This window comes from Chenopodium quinoa, unplaced genomic scaffold (genome assembly GCF_001683475.1).
Source record: "Chenopodium quinoa cultivar QQ74 unplaced genomic scaffold, ASM168347v1, whole genome shotgun sequence".
Taxonomy (NCBI): domain Eukaryota; kingdom Viridiplantae; phylum Streptophyta; class Magnoliopsida; order Caryophyllales; family Amaranthaceae; genus Chenopodium; species Chenopodium quinoa.
In genome coordinates this window covers 264,526-286,860 of record NW_018743828.1, presented here as the reverse complement: position 1 = coordinate 286,860, position 22,335 = coordinate 264,526, and the positions used below count along the sequence as shown (strand labels likewise).

At 32.7% G+C, this 22,335-nt stretch overlaps 2 protein-coding genes across 3 annotated transcripts; one reads left to right on the top strand and one right to left on the bottom strand.

Annotated features, from left to right (window-relative positions):
• The first annotated feature begins 11,725 nt into the window (after positions 1 to 11,725).
• On the top strand, positions 11,726 to 16,783 carry LOC110685504. Of its 2 annotated transcripts, none has more exons than XM_021862037.1 (9): positions 11,726 to 12,559; positions 13,164 to 13,200; positions 13,366 to 13,501; positions 13,644 to 13,689; positions 13,789 to 13,887; positions 14,791 to 14,859; positions 14,932 to 15,283; positions 15,429 to 15,583; positions 15,689 to 16,783. In XM_021862037.1, the coding sequence occupies exons 1-9, from the start codon at positions 12,128 to 12,130 to the stop codon at positions 16,427 to 16,429; spliced, it is 2,067 nt and encodes a 688-aa protein (XP_021717729.1). In that variant the 5' UTR covers positions 11,726 to 12,127; the 3' UTR covers positions 16,430 to 16,783. The 2 variants fall into 2 exon arrangements, with proteins under 2 accessions (XP_021717729.1, XP_021717728.1); XM_021862036.1 differs by having other exon boundaries at positions 15,686 to 16,783.
• Positions 16,784 to 19,665: 2,882 nt separating this feature from the next.
• LOC110685503 (glycosyltransferase family 92 protein At1g27200-like) lies at positions 19,666 to 22,071 on the bottom strand. Its single transcript, XM_021862035.1, has one exon. The coding sequence runs from the start codon at positions 21,692 to 21,694 to the stop codon at positions 20,000 to 20,002; it is 1,695 nt and encodes a 564-aa protein (XP_021717727.1). The 5' UTR covers positions 21,695 to 22,071; the 3' UTR covers positions 19,666 to 19,999.
• Between the last annotated feature and the right edge of the window lie 264 nt (positions 22,072 to 22,335).

Sequence of the window (22,335 nt, the reverse complement as noted above, 5' to 3'; positions counted from 1 at the left end):
CTTGAAAAGACACTTATATCCCCAGATAAACAACATTTGTTTATCTGGGGAATTAACTGGGTATAGCTCGAAGAGAAAGTGGATGAAGTATATCAATATAAGTAAATAAAGTACAATCATAGACAAAATTTTGAGAGAGAAAGTGAAAAAAAAATACAAAGCATGTGCAAAATTCAAGGATAAATTAAAAAGTATAATAAATAAAGTTAAAAAATAAGGGTACAATAGTCTTTACACACTATCTAAAAATAGAAATAGGAACAGTATTTTGGATCTCCAAAATAAGAAAATAAGAACTATATTATGGGATAGATGGAATACTTTATTCACTTGTTTGTTACACTAATCACCTTATCAACTTATTCAACACTCTTTTCAAATTGTCAAAATTTGCATGAAGATAAGAAGCATCAAGAACGATTAGGAACACAATGAAGTAGCTTAATTTGTTAGAATTGTTTCCATTTGTAATTTATCAACTAGTGAGTAGGTCGGGTGTTGCTCACGTGATGCTTCTGTGATAGACGTGCAATTGATAAATTTTTTTAAAGGCTTTTCAAAATTGTAATTATCATTGTCAAACCAAAATCGAGTTATTTTTTTAGTATTTTTTTTTTCAATTGAACTTTGTGGTTTGCGCTTATATATATATATATATATATATATATATATATATATATATATATATATATATATATATATATATATATATTACCTATTAATAACATACTTGATGAATTAGATGGTGAAATTCTTATCTTTGTTATAAGAGGTTGATCGAGGGTTCGATCTGTAACAAAAAAGGGATTACATGGTACTTCGACGTACTTAGAAACACCTTTTAATATGTATTATAGATAGATACTCCCTCCGTCCCGAATGATAGTCACTTTTGGGTAAAAATCACGGGAATTAAGGAGAAATAAATAAAGTACATGGGAACTAAAATCCAATCATTTGCAAAACAAAAAGAAGAGAGAGAAAGTGATTGTCATTAAAAAGGGAGACAACTCATTCAATTAAGGCACAAGTACAAAGGCAAATATGAGGGTATTTTGGGAAGCACAGATAATACAGCCAAATAAATGAGGGTATATAGGTCATTTTGTGTTATTATATGGGATCTAAAATTGTGAAATGTGACTATTCTCTTACGTTGAAATTCAATTTAGTTCAGTTCAGCTCAGTTCAGCTCAGTTCAGTTCAGCTCAGCTCCTAATTTACTTCTCTTATAAAATATTCATTTCAGTTCAGTTCAGCTTAGCTCAGCTCAGTTCAGTTCAGTCCAGTTCAGTTCAGCTCAATTTAGTTCAGTTCAGTTCAGCTGAGTTCAGTCAATGAGAACAGACCCTAACATTTTGGGTGTCCAAAAATGGAAATAGTTACTATCATTCGGGGACGGAGGGAGTAACAATTATTAGTAATTTTTTGTTATTATTATATAATGATATAAATAATTAAAAAAAAAAAAAGGATTGATGACTAAAAAATATCAACTAATATAAGGGCGAAATTATTATTTCAAAAAAAAATAAAAAAATCAGATAAGTAATGACAATTGTACGTTTTGCATGTTAAGATACTACGCATAACGTATTACAAGATTTACAACTCCGTAGCGTAATTGTTCATGTGCATGCATAGCATATTGGTGCTTAAAAGATAAGTTTGCTACGTCAAGACTCAAGATTGAATTGCCTTGATATTGGTAACGGCTTAATTGGGAATATATATTTAGGAAAATTATGAAATTTGACCAATTATATGTCTTGCATGTTGCATGTCTTTGACCATTTTGAGCATTTTATGCATAACAATTTCATTATGCTTACACTGTTTAAGATTGGTTTAACACTTTACTCTCAAAAAAAAAAAAGATTGGTTTAACACTTGCCATTGCAACTGGTCTATTTCCAACAAGTTTTGAAAGAATCTATCCAAAAAAATACTCGGAAAAAATAAAGCAAACTTGTTATTTCCTTATTATTAATGCGTTATCTCAAATATATATAAGGGTCACCTTATTTGAGTAACATCAATTCTTAATTAGAAATAAAGTAACTTTATTTGTTGAAAAAGAAAAATTTGAATTTTGGTACCTTGAAAATAACCCTAATTGAATTTTCGCACCCGTTTAAAGTATTTTTTTTTTTATTTTTTTATTTTTATTTTGGTACCCATTAAAGTCACAAAATATAGGTTTTGGTATCTCCGTCTAACTTCCGTTAATTTTTCCGTTAATTGGGTCCTGTCACCTTCCAGCCACCCCTTAGCCACGTAGCAACCAGGCACGTAGACACCTCATCTCGCCACCACACCATCGCCACCAAAACACCAATTATTAGGTGCGCAACCACCCACAGCAGCCTCCTGCCGCGTCCAGGCCGAAGCCCAGCCACAATAGTCTGCCGCCGCGGTCAAGCACGCAGCCCTAGTCACCAAAGCTGCCGAAAATACTCCAGCCTAGGGGTGTCCATTATTCGGATAAAAACCGAAATCCAATCTAATCCAAATCGAATTATCAATTTGGATCGGATCCAAACTTAAATCGTATAGGAACAGATTGAATTTTTTTTGAAAATTCGGATTTTCCGATCGGATTTGATTGACCTTATTCGGATCCAGAAAACCGAAATAACCAAATTATATATGAAAGCGTTATTTTACAAAAAATATTGTTAATATTAATCATGTTAAACAATGTTTATGATTATAATAATAATAATCATGTAAAAGATTTTTTTAAAAAAACCCTAGCCTCCGTCCTCTCTCCTAAACTTTGGCCTCTATTATTAACTTTGAAGGGGCTTCCATCAGATTTCACCAGTGGAAAGCTCCAATCTTTATTTCTTTTACGTTTTCTTTGTTTTTTAGATTATAATAATGTTTCCTCGAAAGAAAGGGTTTATCTTCTTCGAAAGACAAGATTTTTTTGATCTCCTTCTAAAGACAAGGTTTTTCGAATTCCTTCGAAAGACAAGGTTGTTTTATTTGTGCTTAATAGAGTCTCTAGTTGTGCGGGGCTTCAATTGATTATGGCTCGGATTCGGGTTATGAATTCAACACAAGAAATTTCTTCCTCACAAATTATGAAGCGGCGACGGATCCACTCAAAAAATTGTACGAGACAACGAATCGAGAATGTGCCGAAGTGTTATATCTATGTATTTGGATTCTTAGCCCTTCCCAGATTAACTCTTGTTTGATTTTGTTAAATCTGTTTTCATTATCGTTAATTGTCAATTGTAGATGTCGTATGACTTTATTTAATGAAATTTAATGTCCTTTGGGACTTCTTTCAAAAATAATAATAAAATAATAATCATGTAAACCTATGTTTATGATTATAAATCATGCATGTACTACTATACTTTCAAGAATTGAAATTTTATTATTGCAATTTTTACTTTTATAATCGTATTAGACCCAAAAAAAATTAGCAATGTATTTTAATTTGGATTTTCGGATTGGCTCCAAATAATCGAAATATAATTCGAATTGGATCAAATTGGATTTGGTAAGTAATTTGAATCGGATTGGAGTTGAAAATTTAAAATCGAAATTTAAATTCAGATAGGATTGGATTTGAGCTAAATCCAAACCAAAAACCGAATGGACACCCTTACTCCAGCTGCCACCACCACCACTCGAAACTCCCATTCACCTCCAATTCGTCATCCCCTGACCCGCCAAAACCAACCTCAACGGTTTTCTGGGTTGTTTAAAAACCTTAAACGAGTTTTGTTTTTCGGGTTGCTTCATGTGGGTTTTAGGATTTCAAGGAGCGACAAAAAGGGGAGGGTGTTGTTTCAGGGGAGGGAGGAGGTCGGCGAACAGGGGAAGGGGGTTGTTTTGGACTTTTGGAGGGCAACTGTGCCGCGGTGTGTGGTGGTTTAGCAGTTATTGCGGCAGAAATCGGAGGAGGGAAAGGAAGGAGGTGGGCTTGACGGTGTCGGGGAATATTTGGGCACCGAAAACCGACACGGGGAGGGGGAAGGGTGGCTGACGGGGAGGGGAAGGGGTGGCAATGGCTGGTTATTTTATTTTATTTTTTATTTTTAAAGTTTTTTCTTTTTTTATTTTTAATAAATTAAATTATTAAATAATTAGATAATGGGCCCCACTAACGGAAAGATTAACGAAAGTTAGACGGAGGTACCAAAACCTATATTTTGTAACTTTGATGGGTACCAAAATAAAAAAAAAAAAATTTAAACGGGTGCGAAAATTCAATTAGGGTCATATTCGAGATACCAAAACTCAAAATAAAATAAATAAAATTAATTTCACTTATTTATAATGATAACTCTATTTGACAATTAACCCATGTGCCCAATAAATTGTTTGAATGTGAAATGGTCATAATAAGGCATTGCTAGACTTGCTACTTACATGTAAAAATTTGTGTTGTAACAAAATGAGTTAACCTAGTTCACATTAATATATACTAAATATATGGTCATATGTAATGTTGTCAGATTTTTCTTAATGTATAATTTAATAATATTACTTTTTTACAATTTTTATAAGTATGAATTTAAAACTTGTATTTAAACCCCGTTCACTTCCCCTTATTTTTGCTAAATTTAAATTATTTTTATTGAACTGAAATTAATTTTACTAAAGTGAAATTATTTTTGCTAAACAGAAATTATTATTACTGATTTTCTATTATATTTCTTCTTTAAGTTTGCTAATTTTTACTGAACTGAAATTATTTTTGCTGAACTGAAATTATTTTTATTGAAGTGACATTAATTTTACTGAACTGAAATTAATTTTATTGAATATTATGTTTGTAAGATAAATTGAACAGGGCCTTAGTAAGATGTTGATGTACAAATATATATCTTAAAGATCAAGAATATTCTTTTTTAAGGTGAAGTGAACAGGGCCTTAGTAAGATGTTGATGTAAAAAATATACATCTTAAAGATCAAGTAAGTTGAAATGAAATTTATACTATATATGGATTGGAGGGAGTACTCGGTATAAAATTCATAATAAGCAAATTTTCGGATCTTTTACCAAAATGGCTACTTTTATAAAACTATTTACCAAAACGGCTACTTATCAATATTAATACTTGGAAGGAAATTATTTATTTCCTATTTTCCTTTGAATTAGTTTGGTTCACTTTATTGGGTTTGTTAAAGTTTTTTTTTTTTTTTTTTGGGGGGGGGGAATTCTAATGTCATAGTTTAAGATATTCAATGATGAGAGGGCAACTAACCTGTTTTTCGTTGGGTGTGCTTTTGTTTTCTATTTTGTTTGTTTTCTTTTCTTTGTTTTAATTTCTGTTAGTGTGTTTTTCTTTTCTTAGGAGTTCTCCCCTTTTTTGCACCAAAAAAAAATCCCATTAACTTGAAAAATAACATTCAACATAATATATACTTGCAACAATTCTCTGGAGACTCTAATTTGTTAAGAGGTGCAAGCATCAGCATTTAAAAATAAATTAGAAAAAAAAAAATCAAAAAATTGTTCCAACTTCCAATTAACAAGAAAATAAAAATAAATAAATAGATAAATAACAACTGAGAACATATTCATTGTCTACCATTATATATCACATAAATGTGTGTAAATTTTATTTATTATACACATTAAAATAAAAAATATTCAAATTAGCTTACATTAACAAAACTATACAATTAATAGGTATGAAAAGATGACAATACCTTAAAAACCCTTATCATTGTATAAATTTGCGATAGTATTGATAGAACAATACTACTTGAAATTCCAAATTTATTATGATTTCGGTGGCCTGGGGCAAAAACATAATTTGGGGCCCTAATTCACATATACTATATAAAATTTTTAAAAAATTGGGTATGTAAAATGAAAATACATATTTTATTATGATTAATAATTTTTAAAAACATCAAATTTCATAAAACATTGAAATTACATTCCCTAACTCTCGTTGAAGTAATTACACCAGCCGAACCATTCAAACCAAGTACCCAACCAATCAATTAGATTTTTTTCCCCAAAATTTTGTAATATTTGAATGAAAGTAGTCATACAATTTAAGAAAAATATAATTTAATACAAATAAGAGAAGTTGATGAATAAAGTCATGTATGCACCATTAAAAAAAAGTAGGGTATGCAAAGAGAATTATATATAATTAGATAAATTCCCGTTGAAAATTGAAGAGTAAAAAGACCGTTTATTTTAGTTTTCATCTTCAATTGAATCAAGAAAGAGAAGGAATTTAACTAATTGAAAATTGTAATGAGATACATTTTGAAAAATAAAATTATCAAAAACGGGGATATAATTAAAATTAATGACATTTTTTTTGTTAATCAAATTCACTTAGGAAAGTGAATAATTTGGGAAAAAAATTAGGGAAGAAATACGTTGACAAAAAATGTCATTTGATATTTTGGAGTTCTACGGTACTATTGTAGTGTTGTACAGTATACACTTCTTGTTTTCTTTCTTTCTTTTTTCTTAAAAATATATATACATAGTATTACTTAGTGCGAAGTAATTTTTCTGGGGCCTTGTATTGTATTGAAGGTGGGCTTTTTAACAAGGGGCCCAAGGCAGCCGCCCCAGCTGCCCTCCCCTTGCTACGGCCCTGGATACGATCTAGACCAAAAAAAAATTATATTTGTACTCCGTATATCGTTAATATTTCCAACTTAAAAAAAATCCTAAAAACAAAATTAAAATAAAACCAGAAAACAAAATTTTTCAAAAAATAAATCAATAAAGTGAACCCTGAACAAAATTGGTTCAAAAGAAAAAAAGAAATAGCTAGTTTTGGAATTAAAATTCAAAAATTAACCGTTTTGGTAAATACTTTTATTAAATTAGTCATTTTGATAAAAGATCCCAAATTTTCTTGATTTGTCCTCCTCAATTCTAGAGAGTAATTGGGAGGTCACAGTAGAAATTATATATTCTAAGAAAGATGCTCAAAATTAAGATTGAGCCAAATTCACTAAGGAGTATGAGCCAAATTCAAAATTAAGATTGAGCCAAATTAACAATAGGTTTAAGAAAAAAAATAGTGAGAGAAATTAAGTATGAGTTTCACATTGGAAAATATGATAGGGAGAAAAAAAAAACCAAAAAATGTAATACCGTAATATTGTGGAGTTTAGGATATGTTCATTTCATTTTCACTTATTTCAAGTTTAATAGTTGAGATTATTTAGAGCCAAATTTTCTTTCTATTTTAATATAGAAGGTATAGAGGTACGAGAAATTTTATTTTATACATCTGAATACACGGTACAACTATAAGCATTTTATTCTCATTTTGATGATTTTTTTCATTTAATCATTAAATAAAGAGTAAAAAACTAACTTTAGATTAGTTGGACGGTACGACACACCCAGGTGTATAAAATGTTTCGTAAATATACAAAGTATAAAGATTAATTAGGCTCTTTCTATAGTAAGCCCAATTTGCATTGGGCTTTATAATTCCGCCAGATAATTGAGTTGGGCTTTAAGGGCTTTCTTAAGTCACATTCACGCACATTAAGTCAAAAGTGAAAAAAATACCATGGGACAATATGGGCCCTCCTTTCGAGCTACAAGCCTACACTACACTATTGAATGAGGTAGCATGAGATCAAAATGTACCTTGGACACAAGAATCCGAGCTGCAAAGTACTTCTGTTTTATTGTTTGCAGCACTTTGACTTATGCACTATTCACATACACCACTCTGATTAGTAGCTTTCATGATTCACAATTAAAAGAAAAAAACGTAGTCAAATGAGGTATTGTTAGATTTAAAAAAAAAAAAACAATTTTTACACTTTAACTATCTATAGAGTAACTTTGATCATTAACAAAGATAACCAATGCAAGGGAAATTGTGACCTCTTTTTATTGAATTGAACCTGAATCTTACTTCATAGCAAAAGAGAAGTTTCCCCCCAAAAAATACTCGTAAAAAACGAGGGAAATTTAATGCAAGAAATTTAATGTCCAAAACTACATGACTTCTTATCCGAAATGAGCCTAATTGGATGTGTTGGAAGTCTTGGAGCAAATGAGTGAAGTTGTAGGAGTGATGTATTGGTTTTAATGTTCTTATTTAGTTAATTCGTTGCTTTTCCTGGATTGGGCTTTACTTACTTGGGCTTAGACAGATTGCGTGGGCTTAAATTTTTTTTTGAGTGGGCTTAAATGCATGCAAATAAAAGAGACTTTATTTAAGGTATGTTCTCTTCAACTTATTTCAGTTCAATTCATTTCCTAATTCCGCTCTTTCAGATTAGTTCAATTCAATTTATTCAATTATCTTAGTAGCCGACATCATCTCTAATTCTCTACTTCATCCACTCCCTCATTCTTCTTCCTCTCTCTATCAATTTCTACTTCTCTTTCTCCTTTTAACTTAATTTCTTGGAGATCAAGACCATTGAAATTCAGACATTCCACCACCACATGCAACCATATTGCTAATTTTCGGCCTCCATTATTAGTTTACTAGATATAATCCCGTGCGATGCACGGTTCTAGATTTTATTTTATTTTATTTAAAATTGTGTATATTTATGAAGATCATTCATTAAATATATGGATAAAATTCCTAATATCATAAGATAATTCTTTAATTTTAACACTAAAGTTATCTTTTGTTGTTTTATTTATTTATTTTATATGACGCTTGAATTTAAAATCCCAAACCTTATTCACTAATTTTGCTTATGTGACAATTCAAATTTTTAATTCAAAAAAGAAATAACAAATCTCGTTTTCTTATTGATCAAAATAAGTCTGTGCGTTTATTTAATATACTCGTTCTGTTTAAAATGTTAGTCTCATTTATACTCGTTTAACTATAAAATATTATGGGAAATTAGTCATATGAGATTTAGTTTTATTCGTTTCGATGAGTACATTATTAAAAACAAACTTTTACAATATTTTCTAGGGAGAGATTAAAGATAATTGCGATTAAAAATTTGCATCATAAATGTAAAAAGATAATTATTACTCAGTTTTTTTTTTTGTTTTTTTAGAGAAGATAATTATTGATTTTAAAAATTAATTTAAATTTTAATTATTCTCATTCGTTGTTTTTACCTATGTGTCAAAATTCTTAAATCTTATTTGTCACTTTTTCTTAGGTGGCGAGTAAATTTTTTATTTCTAAAATAAATTATTAATCTAATTTTTCATTGGACAAAATAATACCTTTTCTTATGTGGCGCGCCAAATGCTCCCGAAAAATGCCTACTTTATTTATATATATATTAGATTTTGATGTTGGATGTGAGTAGGACTTTGACTTACTAGAACTGTTAATCACATTTGAAGTTGGTCAAGTTTTGTTTCTTCTTAGAGACTTAGAGTAATATGACATAATATTTTAGTATAAGTTGATTAATAATTAAAAAAATGAGTTTTAACATTTGCATTAGTTTGTGCCCTTTGTGGCTCCGGCGATTTTCCCGGGTTTTGTTTACATACAAAATGGAAAAAGTTATCTTAAGTTTAGATAAAATTTGAAAACATCACCTTGAAGTTTAACATAAAATTAAATAAATGAAAAAAATATATGGGTATAGAAAGAGAGATGTTGTAGTAGTATACTTGTAAGTATTTTTGTGTATAATTGCTTAACTGGTATTGAATCAAGAAAATTAGCATTCAAGAAATCAATAACCATTAGTATGTGATTAATTTTTTACAATTTAATTGTAATTTATTATGCAATTACTTCGAAGTTATATTTTACGAAAAATTAAATGCAACAGTTACACATATGAAGAGTTTTAGACTGATGACTTATAAGACGACACATAAGGATGACACATAGCAATGAGCCAATGATGTGGCGCCAAATTAAACCATATTGAGTGATCGGTGACACATGGCACTAGCATATTGTTTCTTGTGTTTTAATAATACTATTATAGATTATAACTTCATAATCACAAAATAAAACTACTTTGTTTTAATCATTATTTGCGAGGTAAAAAAATTGTAGAAAAACCGCAAACCACATCTCACTAAACCGTATTTTGCGGTGCGACTTGAAAAAATCATAAACGGCAATTTTGTGATTTGGTGCGGTTTGAAATCCAAATCGGACCAAACCGCACCGTGCACAACCCTAGGGAAGAGCGTGTGGTACACGATTTGGTGTCAATATTCAATTGATTTGATCGAAGATCATTTTGCAATCCAAGATTCTGTAGGTCTATACTACAAAATGAAATAATGTAAATTGTGTCATTTTAGAATCCCTTATAACATAGTGTTGGGTTAATAACACTAACCACACACACAATTACTTTAGACTAGTCAATTATTAAACGATATAAATCATTACTATCTCTTGTTATTAACCCCAAGATTTTTTAGATAAACCCAAGACACGAGATGGGACATAAAATGAGATATAAGATAATTGGTCTTGTACGTTAGCTATTCTCTTTCTTTCTCTCTAGCTCTCTTTGTGACTAAATTGTGAACGTAAACTTTTTTGTGTGAATTTTTATTGATGGTTAGGATATATAGAGGATAAATAGTAAAATGAGGTTGGTATTTCATAACAATTACAAATAATTTTAGAATGTTACTAATCGAATAACAATCATTAATGTTTAAAAGTAGCGTGTAAAAATCAACTAAATATGTCATTAATTTGTGACGGCATAATATACCATCGTCAAAATGGGTTATTGATTTTAACATTAAATGATAAAGGCAGTCGAAAAAAAAGTGTTTTCTTGTTGTGCTTAGAAGGATAGAGTGAGTTGTAACTTGTAGGTGACCTTAAGGAGCATAGTGTTGATTTCTTCTTCCATGCCTTCTTGTGGTTACATATAGATGGGTAGAAAAATGAATCAAAATAAGTATAAATATGCATGTAAAGTTTAATGCTCCTAAAACAATAAAACACAATAAAACAATTTAGAATGAACTAGGAAATCTTAAGAAAACAAGAGTTAATATTTGTTGAAAAAAAAGACTTTGTTAATTGTCATGAGAACTTGATTATATTCCTATATATAAGACTCTTTATCTATTCATGCATCCTCTGTCTCCCAAATAAAAATCAAATTCTAGTTTGAACATGATTAAAAAATAGTCCAAGTATAAAATGCAGTGGATAAGGTTTCAATCTAAATGTTATTCTAATTGCTTTAATCCCTAAGATTATTATTAATTATCTTGTTAAGGTTTAGGGCCTATTCTCATACGTTGAAATTCAGTTTAATTCAGTTCAATTCAGCTCATTTCAGTTCAGTTCAGTTCAGCTGTGTTCAGTCAATGAGAACAGACCCTTATACAGGATTTTACTTAAGAGACCTAATTATTGAGTAATATATTATAAAAACACATATTATCTGAATGGATTCAACTATTTAATTAATCAGATCCACGATAATTTCACAATCCAACACTCTGATCCTCTATAACATGGAAACAATAGATAACGTTTGGATTCACTTGTAACAAAATACAGATCAAGTTTAGTTAATTGTTGCGAATATTACGCACATCGTTACTTTCCCTAGGCCAATGACAACAATTCAACTATTAAAATGAAATTTTAATAATGTAACAATTTAATCCTCAAGACTTTGTAATATAACAAATCCAAGACACAAGATGAGACATATATAAATGGAAATGCCATTTCACTACTTAATTTAGACCAGGTCACAACAATTCAACTACTACCCAAATCATTACATTATCACGTTTTCAATCCCTTAATTCTTTTAACAAAGCCAAGACACAAGATGAGACATAAAGTGAAAATACAATTTCACTTTATAATATATAGCTTGAACAAGAAATGTTACATTTTTTACCCTTAATTCTTTTAATAACGCTGAGACACAAGATGAGACATAACATAGAGATACCACTTCACTTCCCAAATCCCAATACAAGGCTTGAGAGGAAGTTTAAAAGTTACACTTACACTACACATGCCAATCAAATGAACACTTTTTTTTTTTTTTTGAAAAAAAATCACAAAAAAAAAAGAAAAAAAAGTAAAACAATTAGAGAAAGAAGAGAGAGGAGAGGAGAGAGAAAAAACTAAAAAAAAGAAAAGAGAAAGACGAAGTTGGGTAAAAGCATCCCAACACAATTCCATCCACCCGTCTACACAATCACAACCAACAATGGTGCGACGAACCGCCGCCGCCACAACCGCCGTCGCAACACTCAACTCCGGCGCACCTCTCAAGAAGAAGAAAGGTCGGCCTTCATTAGCAGATCTTCAAAATCGTGCTCTTCTTCTTCAACAACAACAACAACAACAACAAAACCCTAATTCCCAATCCCATTTTCCTCAATCAAACCCTAATCGTCGTTCTCGATCCGCTCGCCGGATCCCTAATTTACCCTCCCGTTTTATCGACGGTTCTGATTCCGACGATCATTCAATTGATTCCGATAATTTAGTTCAAAATGATGATGATGATGATAATGAGAATGATGATGATGATGATGTTGTGGATGATGATGATGACAGGGCTGAGAAAAAGGTTAAACTCGTCGTTCAATTCCCAAATTCTTCTTCCAACAAATTCATCAATGCCGTTGCTTCTCAGGTGAATTTTGCAATTTCTTAAATACCCAATTAGTTTTGGTAATTAATTAATTAATCAACTAATTTATTTAATTGATTAATTAATCAATCAATCAATTAATTAATCACCTACTACTTGTTCTACTTCTACTTATATCGTTTCTGGAATCGAATTTTGTTTCTTTCCCCAGATAATTTCCTCGGATTTCGCGCTTTTTTCGAACATTCTAGAAGAGGGCTTTTTCCCCTTTTTCTTCTTCTTTGAATGAGTGTTGATGTTGGTGTTGTTGTTGTTGTTAAATTTTCTATTCTTGTCGCCCCACCATATTATCTGCAATTGTCGGATAATATTGAATTTTGTTCGCCTTCATTCCATTTAAAGCATTATTTTTTCTCTTACTTTATTATTACTGCAATTATTTTTTTCGTTTAACGAATTATGCGGAATGTATGAATTTTGTCGTGTTATAGAATTCGAAGAATTGAATATTCCGTACTCGAAATCAGTTTAATTTAAGATTGTTTTTGATTTTATTGTTATTTACTGTTCATTTTGATGTTGTAGAAAATATAAATTTGAATATATAAATAATTGAATAAATAATTGAGTGAATGAATCTTTGCAGGGCGTAAAGCGTTCGAAAGCGACTGACAACGATAATGGTTATTCAATCTTCTTCATTCTTCTTTTTGGTTTTTTTTTTGGGGTTTTCAAAATCTTTAATTTTTTTTTTAATTTTTAATTAAAAAAAAAAAGTTGAAAGAATTTAGTGAAAATATAATTGAGAATACTAAAATGGGTAAATTGAATCTTGTGTGAGAGGACAGGGACAAGGAGGATGTTAGGTGGTGCTTTGGAAAGTGGCCCCACTCCTTCAACTTCTGCTACTGCTACAGCAACTTCAACAAGTACACCTTTGCCTGATAAAAAGTTGCTGCTCCTCATTCTTGATAAACTCCAAAAGTGGGTTTTTTTAAATTTAATTTTTTTTTTTCCTTTCATTTATTTATGTATGGAGTACTATACTTTTTATTCATTTAAGTTTCTTTATTGTTGGATGATTGTTATTGACTATGGGATGTTCTGTGATTGCTGCTCGTTGTAGGAAGGATACTCGAGGCGTGTTTGCAGAGCCAGTTGATCCAGAGGAGGTAATGTTAATCAGGACGTAGTTATTCTCGTGTTGGTGGTATTCGACTAGTTATCGTCATGCGTGTTTTTTGATTTTGGAAATGTTGTTTTGATTTCAGCTTCCGGACTACCATGAGATTATTGAGAATCCCATGGATTTTGAAACAGTGAGAAAGAAACTCTTGGGTGGCTTATATGTGATTTTGCAGCAGCTTGAGGTTAGTTGAATGGTTTCAATGTTCTTTTGAGACTTTATACTCATTCTTCTTACCTGTGTGACTGATAAATCAGCATAATATTTTGGCGGGGTTGGACTTTTTGAATTATCTATCTGTCTCCTGATAAGGAATTTGAAAATGCTTTACTCTTACAGACTTACTGTAGTTAGAGGTTTAAATTGGTATACAATTCAACACCGTCTTATTGAAGCAGGAAGCATTAAAGTAAACATCTCTGTTATTGCATTTGTCATTTATGGGAAGAATATACTGCATTTAGTTGGTGCTTAGTGTTGCTCTGAGATTTTCGCCTTAAGTTGATTATCTGAGATGTTCGCCTTAAGTTGATTATCTGAGATGTTCGCCTTAAGTTGATTATAATGTATGACAACCTTTTCACATCTGTTTATGGATAGAAGAAGAAGCCCGCATTTAGGCCAATCTACTTTGGACCCTTGCTAATCCTTTGCTGTTATTTGAATTGCATCTCTTTCTGCTAAATCTGTATCCTGCCTTCTGTCTCCTGATATGTAGTTGCTGTACTGGGGAGGGCATCTGTATCATGTAGTTTTATTTGCTCTATCATCTCTTAAGTTAAATCTCAGTGTGGGCAGGGTGTGCAGGGATCCTTTTTTCTGTACTACATATGCACAACCAGAGGCATGATGTTTTATCATATTAGCTTCTAGATGAATAAATCTCTGTTCCCTATGCCTTCCTGAGTTTGATGCTCATGATTTGGCATGATATAGGCTGTGTTGGCCTGATTTATAATAGAGTCTGATAGATTTGGTTAAGAAAATAATGCTGTTCTTTCTATTGATTGTGGCTGCATTGATTTGTATTCAAGGATCCATTACCAGCCACTGGTTTGGTTACTAAGCTCTTTGAATTTTTGTACAGGATGACATAAATTTAATATGTTCAAATGCAATGAAGTACAATTCACCTTCAACTGTATTCCATCGACAGGTAAGAGCTCTCATAATTCCGTGTTTCTTTGGGCCATCTTGTTCATTAGTTTAAAGCTGGTGATTGTCTCAGGCCCGAGCTATCCAAGAACTTGCAAAGAAGGAATTTGAAATATTGAAACAAGATGGTGGTGTTATTGAGCTACCTGCCAAACCCAGGAGAGGTAGACCACCAGGTAGTAGAAATTTGAAAAAGCTCCTTCAAAGCTCACCCCCAGATCGCAATGTTCGTGAGTCATCATCAGACGCTACTCCTGCTTCTTGGGATGTTACACCTGCTTCTCGAGGTGCTACACCTGCTTCTCGAGTAGCCACTCCTGCTTCTCTGGAGGAGGATGTGGGGAGATCAGGGTCTTACAATCTGAGGAAAGGACCTAGTTTGTACCGGTTCCCTCGCTATCTTGAAAATTGTTTTGATTTTTCAGGTAATCCAATGAAGTGTGTTTTTTGCTGCTTCATACTCATTATTTATTCTGTCTCTTGTTTATTATGTTAAACAGCTTCTTTCACACCTTTTCTCATCATCTTAAAGATTACTGATGTCTGATTCTTTTCTCAACTGGCTTTCAGGATCTTCTTCTAAATCAATGTCATCCAGGTATGGAAAAAAGTCATTTGGTTCAGATGAAAGTAGGCGTGACACTTACTACTTTTCTGGTGAGCCTGATTCTGGACAGGATCAACAAATGGCTACTTTTGGAGGCTTTGAGAGGCAATTAATTCCAGTATGTGTATTTAAGATCATCTTAGACACTTTTTCTTGTTATATTGACTTTCCCTGGTTTAAGTACCTTTTAAGCTAATATGCTTCCTTGTGAAAACTCAAGCAGGTAGGTCTTGCCTCAGATTCTAATAGCTATGCAAGAAGCCTGGCTCAATTTGCTGCGAAACTTGGGCCTGAAGTTTGGAAGGTTGCCTCGAAAAAGATCAGAAGTGTTCTGCCGCCAGGTGTAGAGTTTGGTCCTGGATGGGTTGGCGAAAGCAAGGTGTCATCAGCGCAACTACCTTGTTTGCCAGAGAACTCATTACAGTCACAAGATTCCTTCAATAGTGAATCACACCATCTGTCGACATCAGGCTTCAGAAATTCTAATTTGGCTGGTAAACCCACTACATCTTGCCCTGAAAAACCAATGGATTCTCGAGAATTAAGTTCCAATTTTGAATGGTCTTCACTGAAAGGTGGTAATGGGGTGGTGGGACCTGGCCCTTTGTTGCAGATTCAACATCAGGCTTCTGTTCAACCGCGCATGAATGGTTTCAGTGGCAGTTTTGCTCCAGGTTCTCATTTTCAGGAAGCAATGGGTAGGCAGACATCATCATCATTCTTTAATCCTCATGGTTTGGATTCAAGCTCATTTGATCCCTCAAGAAGCTTCAATGGCGTGATAAACTCCGAAAATGATATGGTCACCCATGGGATGCCATATTGGCAGAATCTATCCATACAAGAAAGTTGGGATCGCCCATATCCGGCGGAGCTCAATAAGGGATTTCAGGCATCTGGTTCGAAAAGTACAAATTTGCCCATTGGTTCTCCACCGCAACTAGACTTAGTCCTGCAGCTTTAAAATATCAATGTTAGGCTTTTCTTTAGTTGTAGGTATATTATGGAAATTCTCTCTAGTCTCTTGGCTGGTACAGTCACAGTGGTAGTAGAAACGGGTGAAACGCTGTACAGATTGGTTCACCAACTATTGAGTTTAATTGGGGAAAACTATACAGTTCTGGTGATTTAGGAAAGCTCTTCTCCTTTCGCATATTAATATTTTGTTTCCCTCTTTTGGAAAGAACGCAAACTTTCTTAAGGACTCTTTTGAGGAAGAAATGTAGAAAGAAATAGAAAGAGAGAGTTACATTCATTGTAATTTGTACCAAGTAATTGTGTTAAAGGTTAATACAGGTATCTTGAATTTACAGTAGCAGATTCAAGGAGCTTGCTAATAAAGTCGTAATCATATTTTTCCTTGGTGCCAAATTCGCGGTGTATTATCTTAAGCTTTGCTCTTTTAAATCAAGTAACCGTATTCAAAACTGTAAACTGTTGATGTGTTACTGTGTTAGGATATAATGACCAAATCAGTTATGATAAAGACGGATGCAATGATATAATGAGATTTACAGCATTAATAGCAGCAGGTGGATATAGGGTTAAAGGTAAGTATCACCTAACTATATATGTTGCCTTAATTTACGCCGCATAAGTATGTCTTGTTCTGAATTGATTGCACATTCTAGTGCCTTAGACATTATCCCCAACTCACTATATATGGTGTGTATATTTATTTGTTTTGATGTATCCTTTTCAACGGTTCTACTAGCCTGGTTGTGTTCCATGGTTCAGGCTGCGCGTCAAGTCATAGAACACTGCACCGTATTCTTCATGTCAGCCCGTGCATTTTATGTCACTTGAGTATGTGTGGCGATACGCGATGTATAGTTCATTAAAAGTATTACGCTCGATGCTCTTCTAACTATGAGAAAATTTACACTATTAAATAATTTAGAAATAAGGATTTGCCTTGTGATTGAGTCATTGAAAGGTATACAAAGTTGTATCAATATAACTTCTTTCCTTTTGCATACATATCATTAATTTTTAATTAATAATTTTTAAGCATCATATCGTCCCATCAATTAATCAATCGATATAAGGCTAGAATTAATTAAATTTAGAAAATTCTCAACCAATTTGTTTATTTCATTTTTTCCCTAATACCAAAACAACATAGCCTTTAATCTTTATCCCAAAAGGTAAATAGAAGAAAATAATCATTTTTTAAGTAAAAAAAAGAACCCTAACTGTACCTCAACCCCTCACGATTTTTTTGGTCAAACTACTACTCGTAGAACTTAATTATTCATAATACATCATAAATTCATAACCAATGCTAGATTGTCCATTAATTTATACTTGAATGAATATGATGAAAGAATAATAGAGCTTTTCATGATACAATTAGTTAATTAACAGCCAATTCAATACAGAAGAAGCAGTTAACAAACTGATCATCTGATATCCACCTAACTACCTAAGCCTAGTCTAGTTACTTTACCAATAATATAGTTTGTATTCCACTGAATATTTCTACTTTATTTAATAATTTTGTGTATGGTACGTTAGTATAACTCATGCACATGCAATAATACCAATATCTTGAACTTCGACACAAGCTTTTTTTTTCCCACTCAATTCACTCATGACAACAAAGATGTCAAAATAGAAAATAAAGGAAAAACTTTCACACCATTCAATTCAATGCTCCAAGCCTCCAATCTTATAACAATGTTAATTTTACTTTATGAGGTTATCATCAACTAATCATGTATTATATATACTTAGTGACAGGAATTGGAAAAAAAAAATGTAATGAATGGCTATAATAACACTCCATATTGATCTACTAGAAAGGAATAGGAGATATACTTCGTATTAATAGTTTTGACCTAAAATCATTTTATTACGAATTTACATCATCATTGACCAGATTGGTAAATAAAAAAGACCCTTAGTGACAAATTGGTAAAAAAACTTACTTCGGCGACAATTTGGTAAAAAAACTAACTATATGCGACAATTTGGTAAAAAAAAAAACTCCGGCGACATTTAGCCCAAAAAATCTTATTTTTGTCGACAGACTCTTTAAAAAACTTAATTTAATTTGTTTTTTGTGTTTTTAAATTTATTTTTCCCATTTAAGATTTTGAATTACTATGCCATCCCCTTTTTATTTTTGCTAAATCCCAATACCAATTTTTTTTAACCCCTTTTTAAAAGAATTTCATTAATAAGGGGTATGAAACTTAAGTGAAATTCTTTAACATTTTTTTTTTCTTGAAATTGTTATTTCCATTAAAAGGGTTGATAAAAAAAACATGAAAAACGAACTAAATTAAGCATTCTCGAGTACTTTGTCGGAAATTTTTGTATTTTTTGGGTTAATTGTCACCTGAGATTATTTTATTTACCAAATTGTCGCTTAGGGTTATTTTTTTTACCAAATTGTCATAAGAATTATTTTTTTTTTCCAAATTGTCGCTAAGGCTCTTTTTTATTTACCAATCTGGTCAATTGGTCTGTGTTATAATAAATACATATATTAATAATGAAATTAGCATTTGAATAATCAAAAGAGAAATAAAAAAGCCAAATGTTGCAAGAATTAAACATCAGACATAGATATGTAATTTATTTAGCAAAATGCTTGATTATATTATATTGTCGTAGTTTTTTATTTCTTTTGATAAAATTATATTGTCGTATTGATTGTTTATAAATTACGGTGAACATGGAAAATTGGCTATGTAAAATGATATAGACCCCACCTTTTCAGATTTTTTGACTATAAAGGAGCAAAAAGCTTGTTGAAAAGCCAATTACAAACCTATTTTTACCACATGATAAAACACCAGAAGCCTCTTTGACAAAAAGAATTATGCGTTTTTAAACGGTTGGTTATGTAACATTTACTTTTATTGGCTTGTGTATCACCCAAAGAAAAAGAACACACATAAAAATAAAATTAAAAAAAAACATAATTAATTAGAAGGTTGATTCGTGTTTGAATCTAAAACACCTTAAAAAGGCCAAAAGCTAAATGAAGCTTAGAACCAAAGTTTTTACGGAGTATTGTATAAATGAAGTTTACTTTATTTTCTACCTCAAAAACCCAAAAAGTACTACTAACCAAGTTTAACTACAACGCAATATATCACGTTCATTATTGTTTTCAACATTTCTAACATTTAAATGATTAATAATGTTGAAATGATGGATTAAATAATCAAAAACCCAATTGAACAATGACAAAAACAGGAAACTATGATAAAGCTTTAATCTTAATTAGCCTTGTTGAAGAATCAATTCTTTACAAAACAATTAAGCAAAAAAGTGAATTAACTCCCTACTCCTATTCTCTCCCTTTAATCTAGCTATGAGATCAGTCTTAAAGAGACTAATATATACAACTAATTATGACGTTTTCTTGTTGTATTTTTTGGGACATGCAACCATTTATCAGCTAATACTATATACTCCTAGATTATGAGATTTGATAGAAGTATCTCTTATGCACATCCATGTATGTATCGCAAAAAAAATCTAGACTTGTATGTGACCAAAAAGAATAGATAGCCCAACACTATGAACTTTGCCAAGCCATAGTGGACTCACTATTCCCAAACCACCTCATAGTCAACACTTTCATCCGGTCATCTATTACTTCACAAAACTTTTGGGCCCACCCGGGAGGTTCAATAGGCTCAAAGCCTAAACCGGGTGCCCTATCATTTGAACTAGGGTTTATAGTCACTCGCCAATCAATAACATAAGCCGACACACGTCTTCGGAACTTGGCTTGAAACTCGGGCCAAGCTTGGTACTTGTAGTGGTTCACAATAGCCCGATTTGTTCCAATTTGGAGCGATTTATACCCATCTTTGACTTGAAAGTGGTGGACCACATTCAAAAGGGAGTGATCCAACGCCGGAAGGTAAACAATAGACTTATGTCTTTGATCCGCTCGACTACGACAAGTATACCCTTGAGTCACCCCATCAATTGGATGTGTCGTCTGATTGGACGGCCCAAACTCGTTACACCGAATCGACACTTGCCCAACTCGATCCACCTCCGGCCTCTCCGGCAACAACTCCCTCAGCATATTCGCCCTCGGACGCGGCGACTCGAGCCACGAAGGAGAGAGAAAAAACTCATCGATATCCACAAACGCGGCCCAATCACATATCCGGGCCGAGTAAAGCGCGCAATGGGAAAACCCAGCCTCTTGCGCCTTAGGCCAAACCCAATAAACCGTCCTCACATCAAACCCTTCATTCCTAAGCCCCTCAACTTGAGCTCCCAAATCATCCTCACTATCATTATCATAAAGAATAAACTTCTCAACCCCAATTTTAGCATGAAACATAACCCACTCTCTCAAAAACTTGCCCACATTATTAACCATAGTACAGGCGCATATTAGCGACTTCCTCTCAAACTGCATTATCGTGCGCTGATTATCCGGTACATACTTAGCCAACGATGGGATAATCACAGCCGTCCGATCATCCTCCACAATTTCAATCGTTACACTAATCGGACGGCTCCCCGTAATTCCCGGACGATTGCAACGGAAAACCTCTTGACTAGAAGAAGTAACGTTAGTTTTAACGGGCGTTAAAGAATCATGTCCAAAAACACAACGGAAATTTGACGGAGGTCTGCTGCTTCCTTGACGGTTATTGACCCCTTTGACGAGCAAAACGACGTCGTTTTCGGTGGTGAAGGAATCGTATACGATGAAGTTCCACCGTAACAGGAGTTTCGGCGGAGGAAGAACACCAGCAAGAATTTCTCTCTCCTCTGTACGGACTAACGCCGGTTGAAAAAACGGTAAACGGCGCCGATTACTCGCCGGGAAATTGCACTTGAAGGAAAAACCACCGTTGAAAGGGAGTTTTCCGGCGAATTTTGCCGGAGTTGAGGATTTATCTGGGTAAATGCAGAGGTAATTGTTCTCTAATGGCGGAAGTAATGGTGTTTCGGGTGGTAAGATTACGAGGACTTCCCAATCCGGGATTAAAATTGCTTCGGTTGATAAAACTTTTGAGGGTGGTGATGGCGGTGGTTGTAATGGAAGAAGTGGTTTCGACGGCGGGGGCGGCGGTGATGGTGGTGGAGAGAGAAAATCGAGGGATTGGCGGCGGAAGATGCAGGTGGAGGAGAGAGAAAGGGATTGATTGGCGAAACGGTAGATGTGATGAGAGAGAACGGCGAAGAATGTGATAACGGCGAGGATGATTAGGAAGATGTTCTTCCTTGATTTTCTTACCATTGTTCTATTATTTTTGAGAATTTTTCTGGGTGAATTAAAGAATTAAGGAAGAATAAGGAATTTTTCTGGGTTTAGTTCATGATTTTCTGGGTGTTTTGGATTTTCTGGGTTTGAATTTGAAATTGTGAGAAGAACAGAGGAGTACGAAGAAGAAGAAGGAGGTTGAGGGCGAATAGGAAAAAGGGGTGTTCGTTATTGGTTTTTGGGTGTGCGGGAGAATATTTGTAATTATTATAAATAAATAAATGAATAAATATATTTTCTGAACCAAACTTTGTAAAGATAAATTTTGGCTGAATTTTATTCTGTTTAGCATTTATTATCATTTGACTATTTTAACAAAGATAATATTTTATTAGTAAAAAAAAATATTTTATTATAATTTCTTAAATATTACGGAGTACTGTCTCAAAAAAAAAAATTATTACAGAGTACTCCCTCCCATTAAATAAATAAAAATTAAAAAAAAAAAAACTCCCTCATTGTCTAAAAATAAAATTCATTCATTGTTTTAAACTTTAGGCTTATTTTTTTATTGAGATTAATAAAAAAAGTCATACAACCTACAATAAATTAGTGGGAAGCCGAGATACAATCTGGGCCCTCACTCCTCTAGCTATAGAAAAGCCTACCCTAGTAAA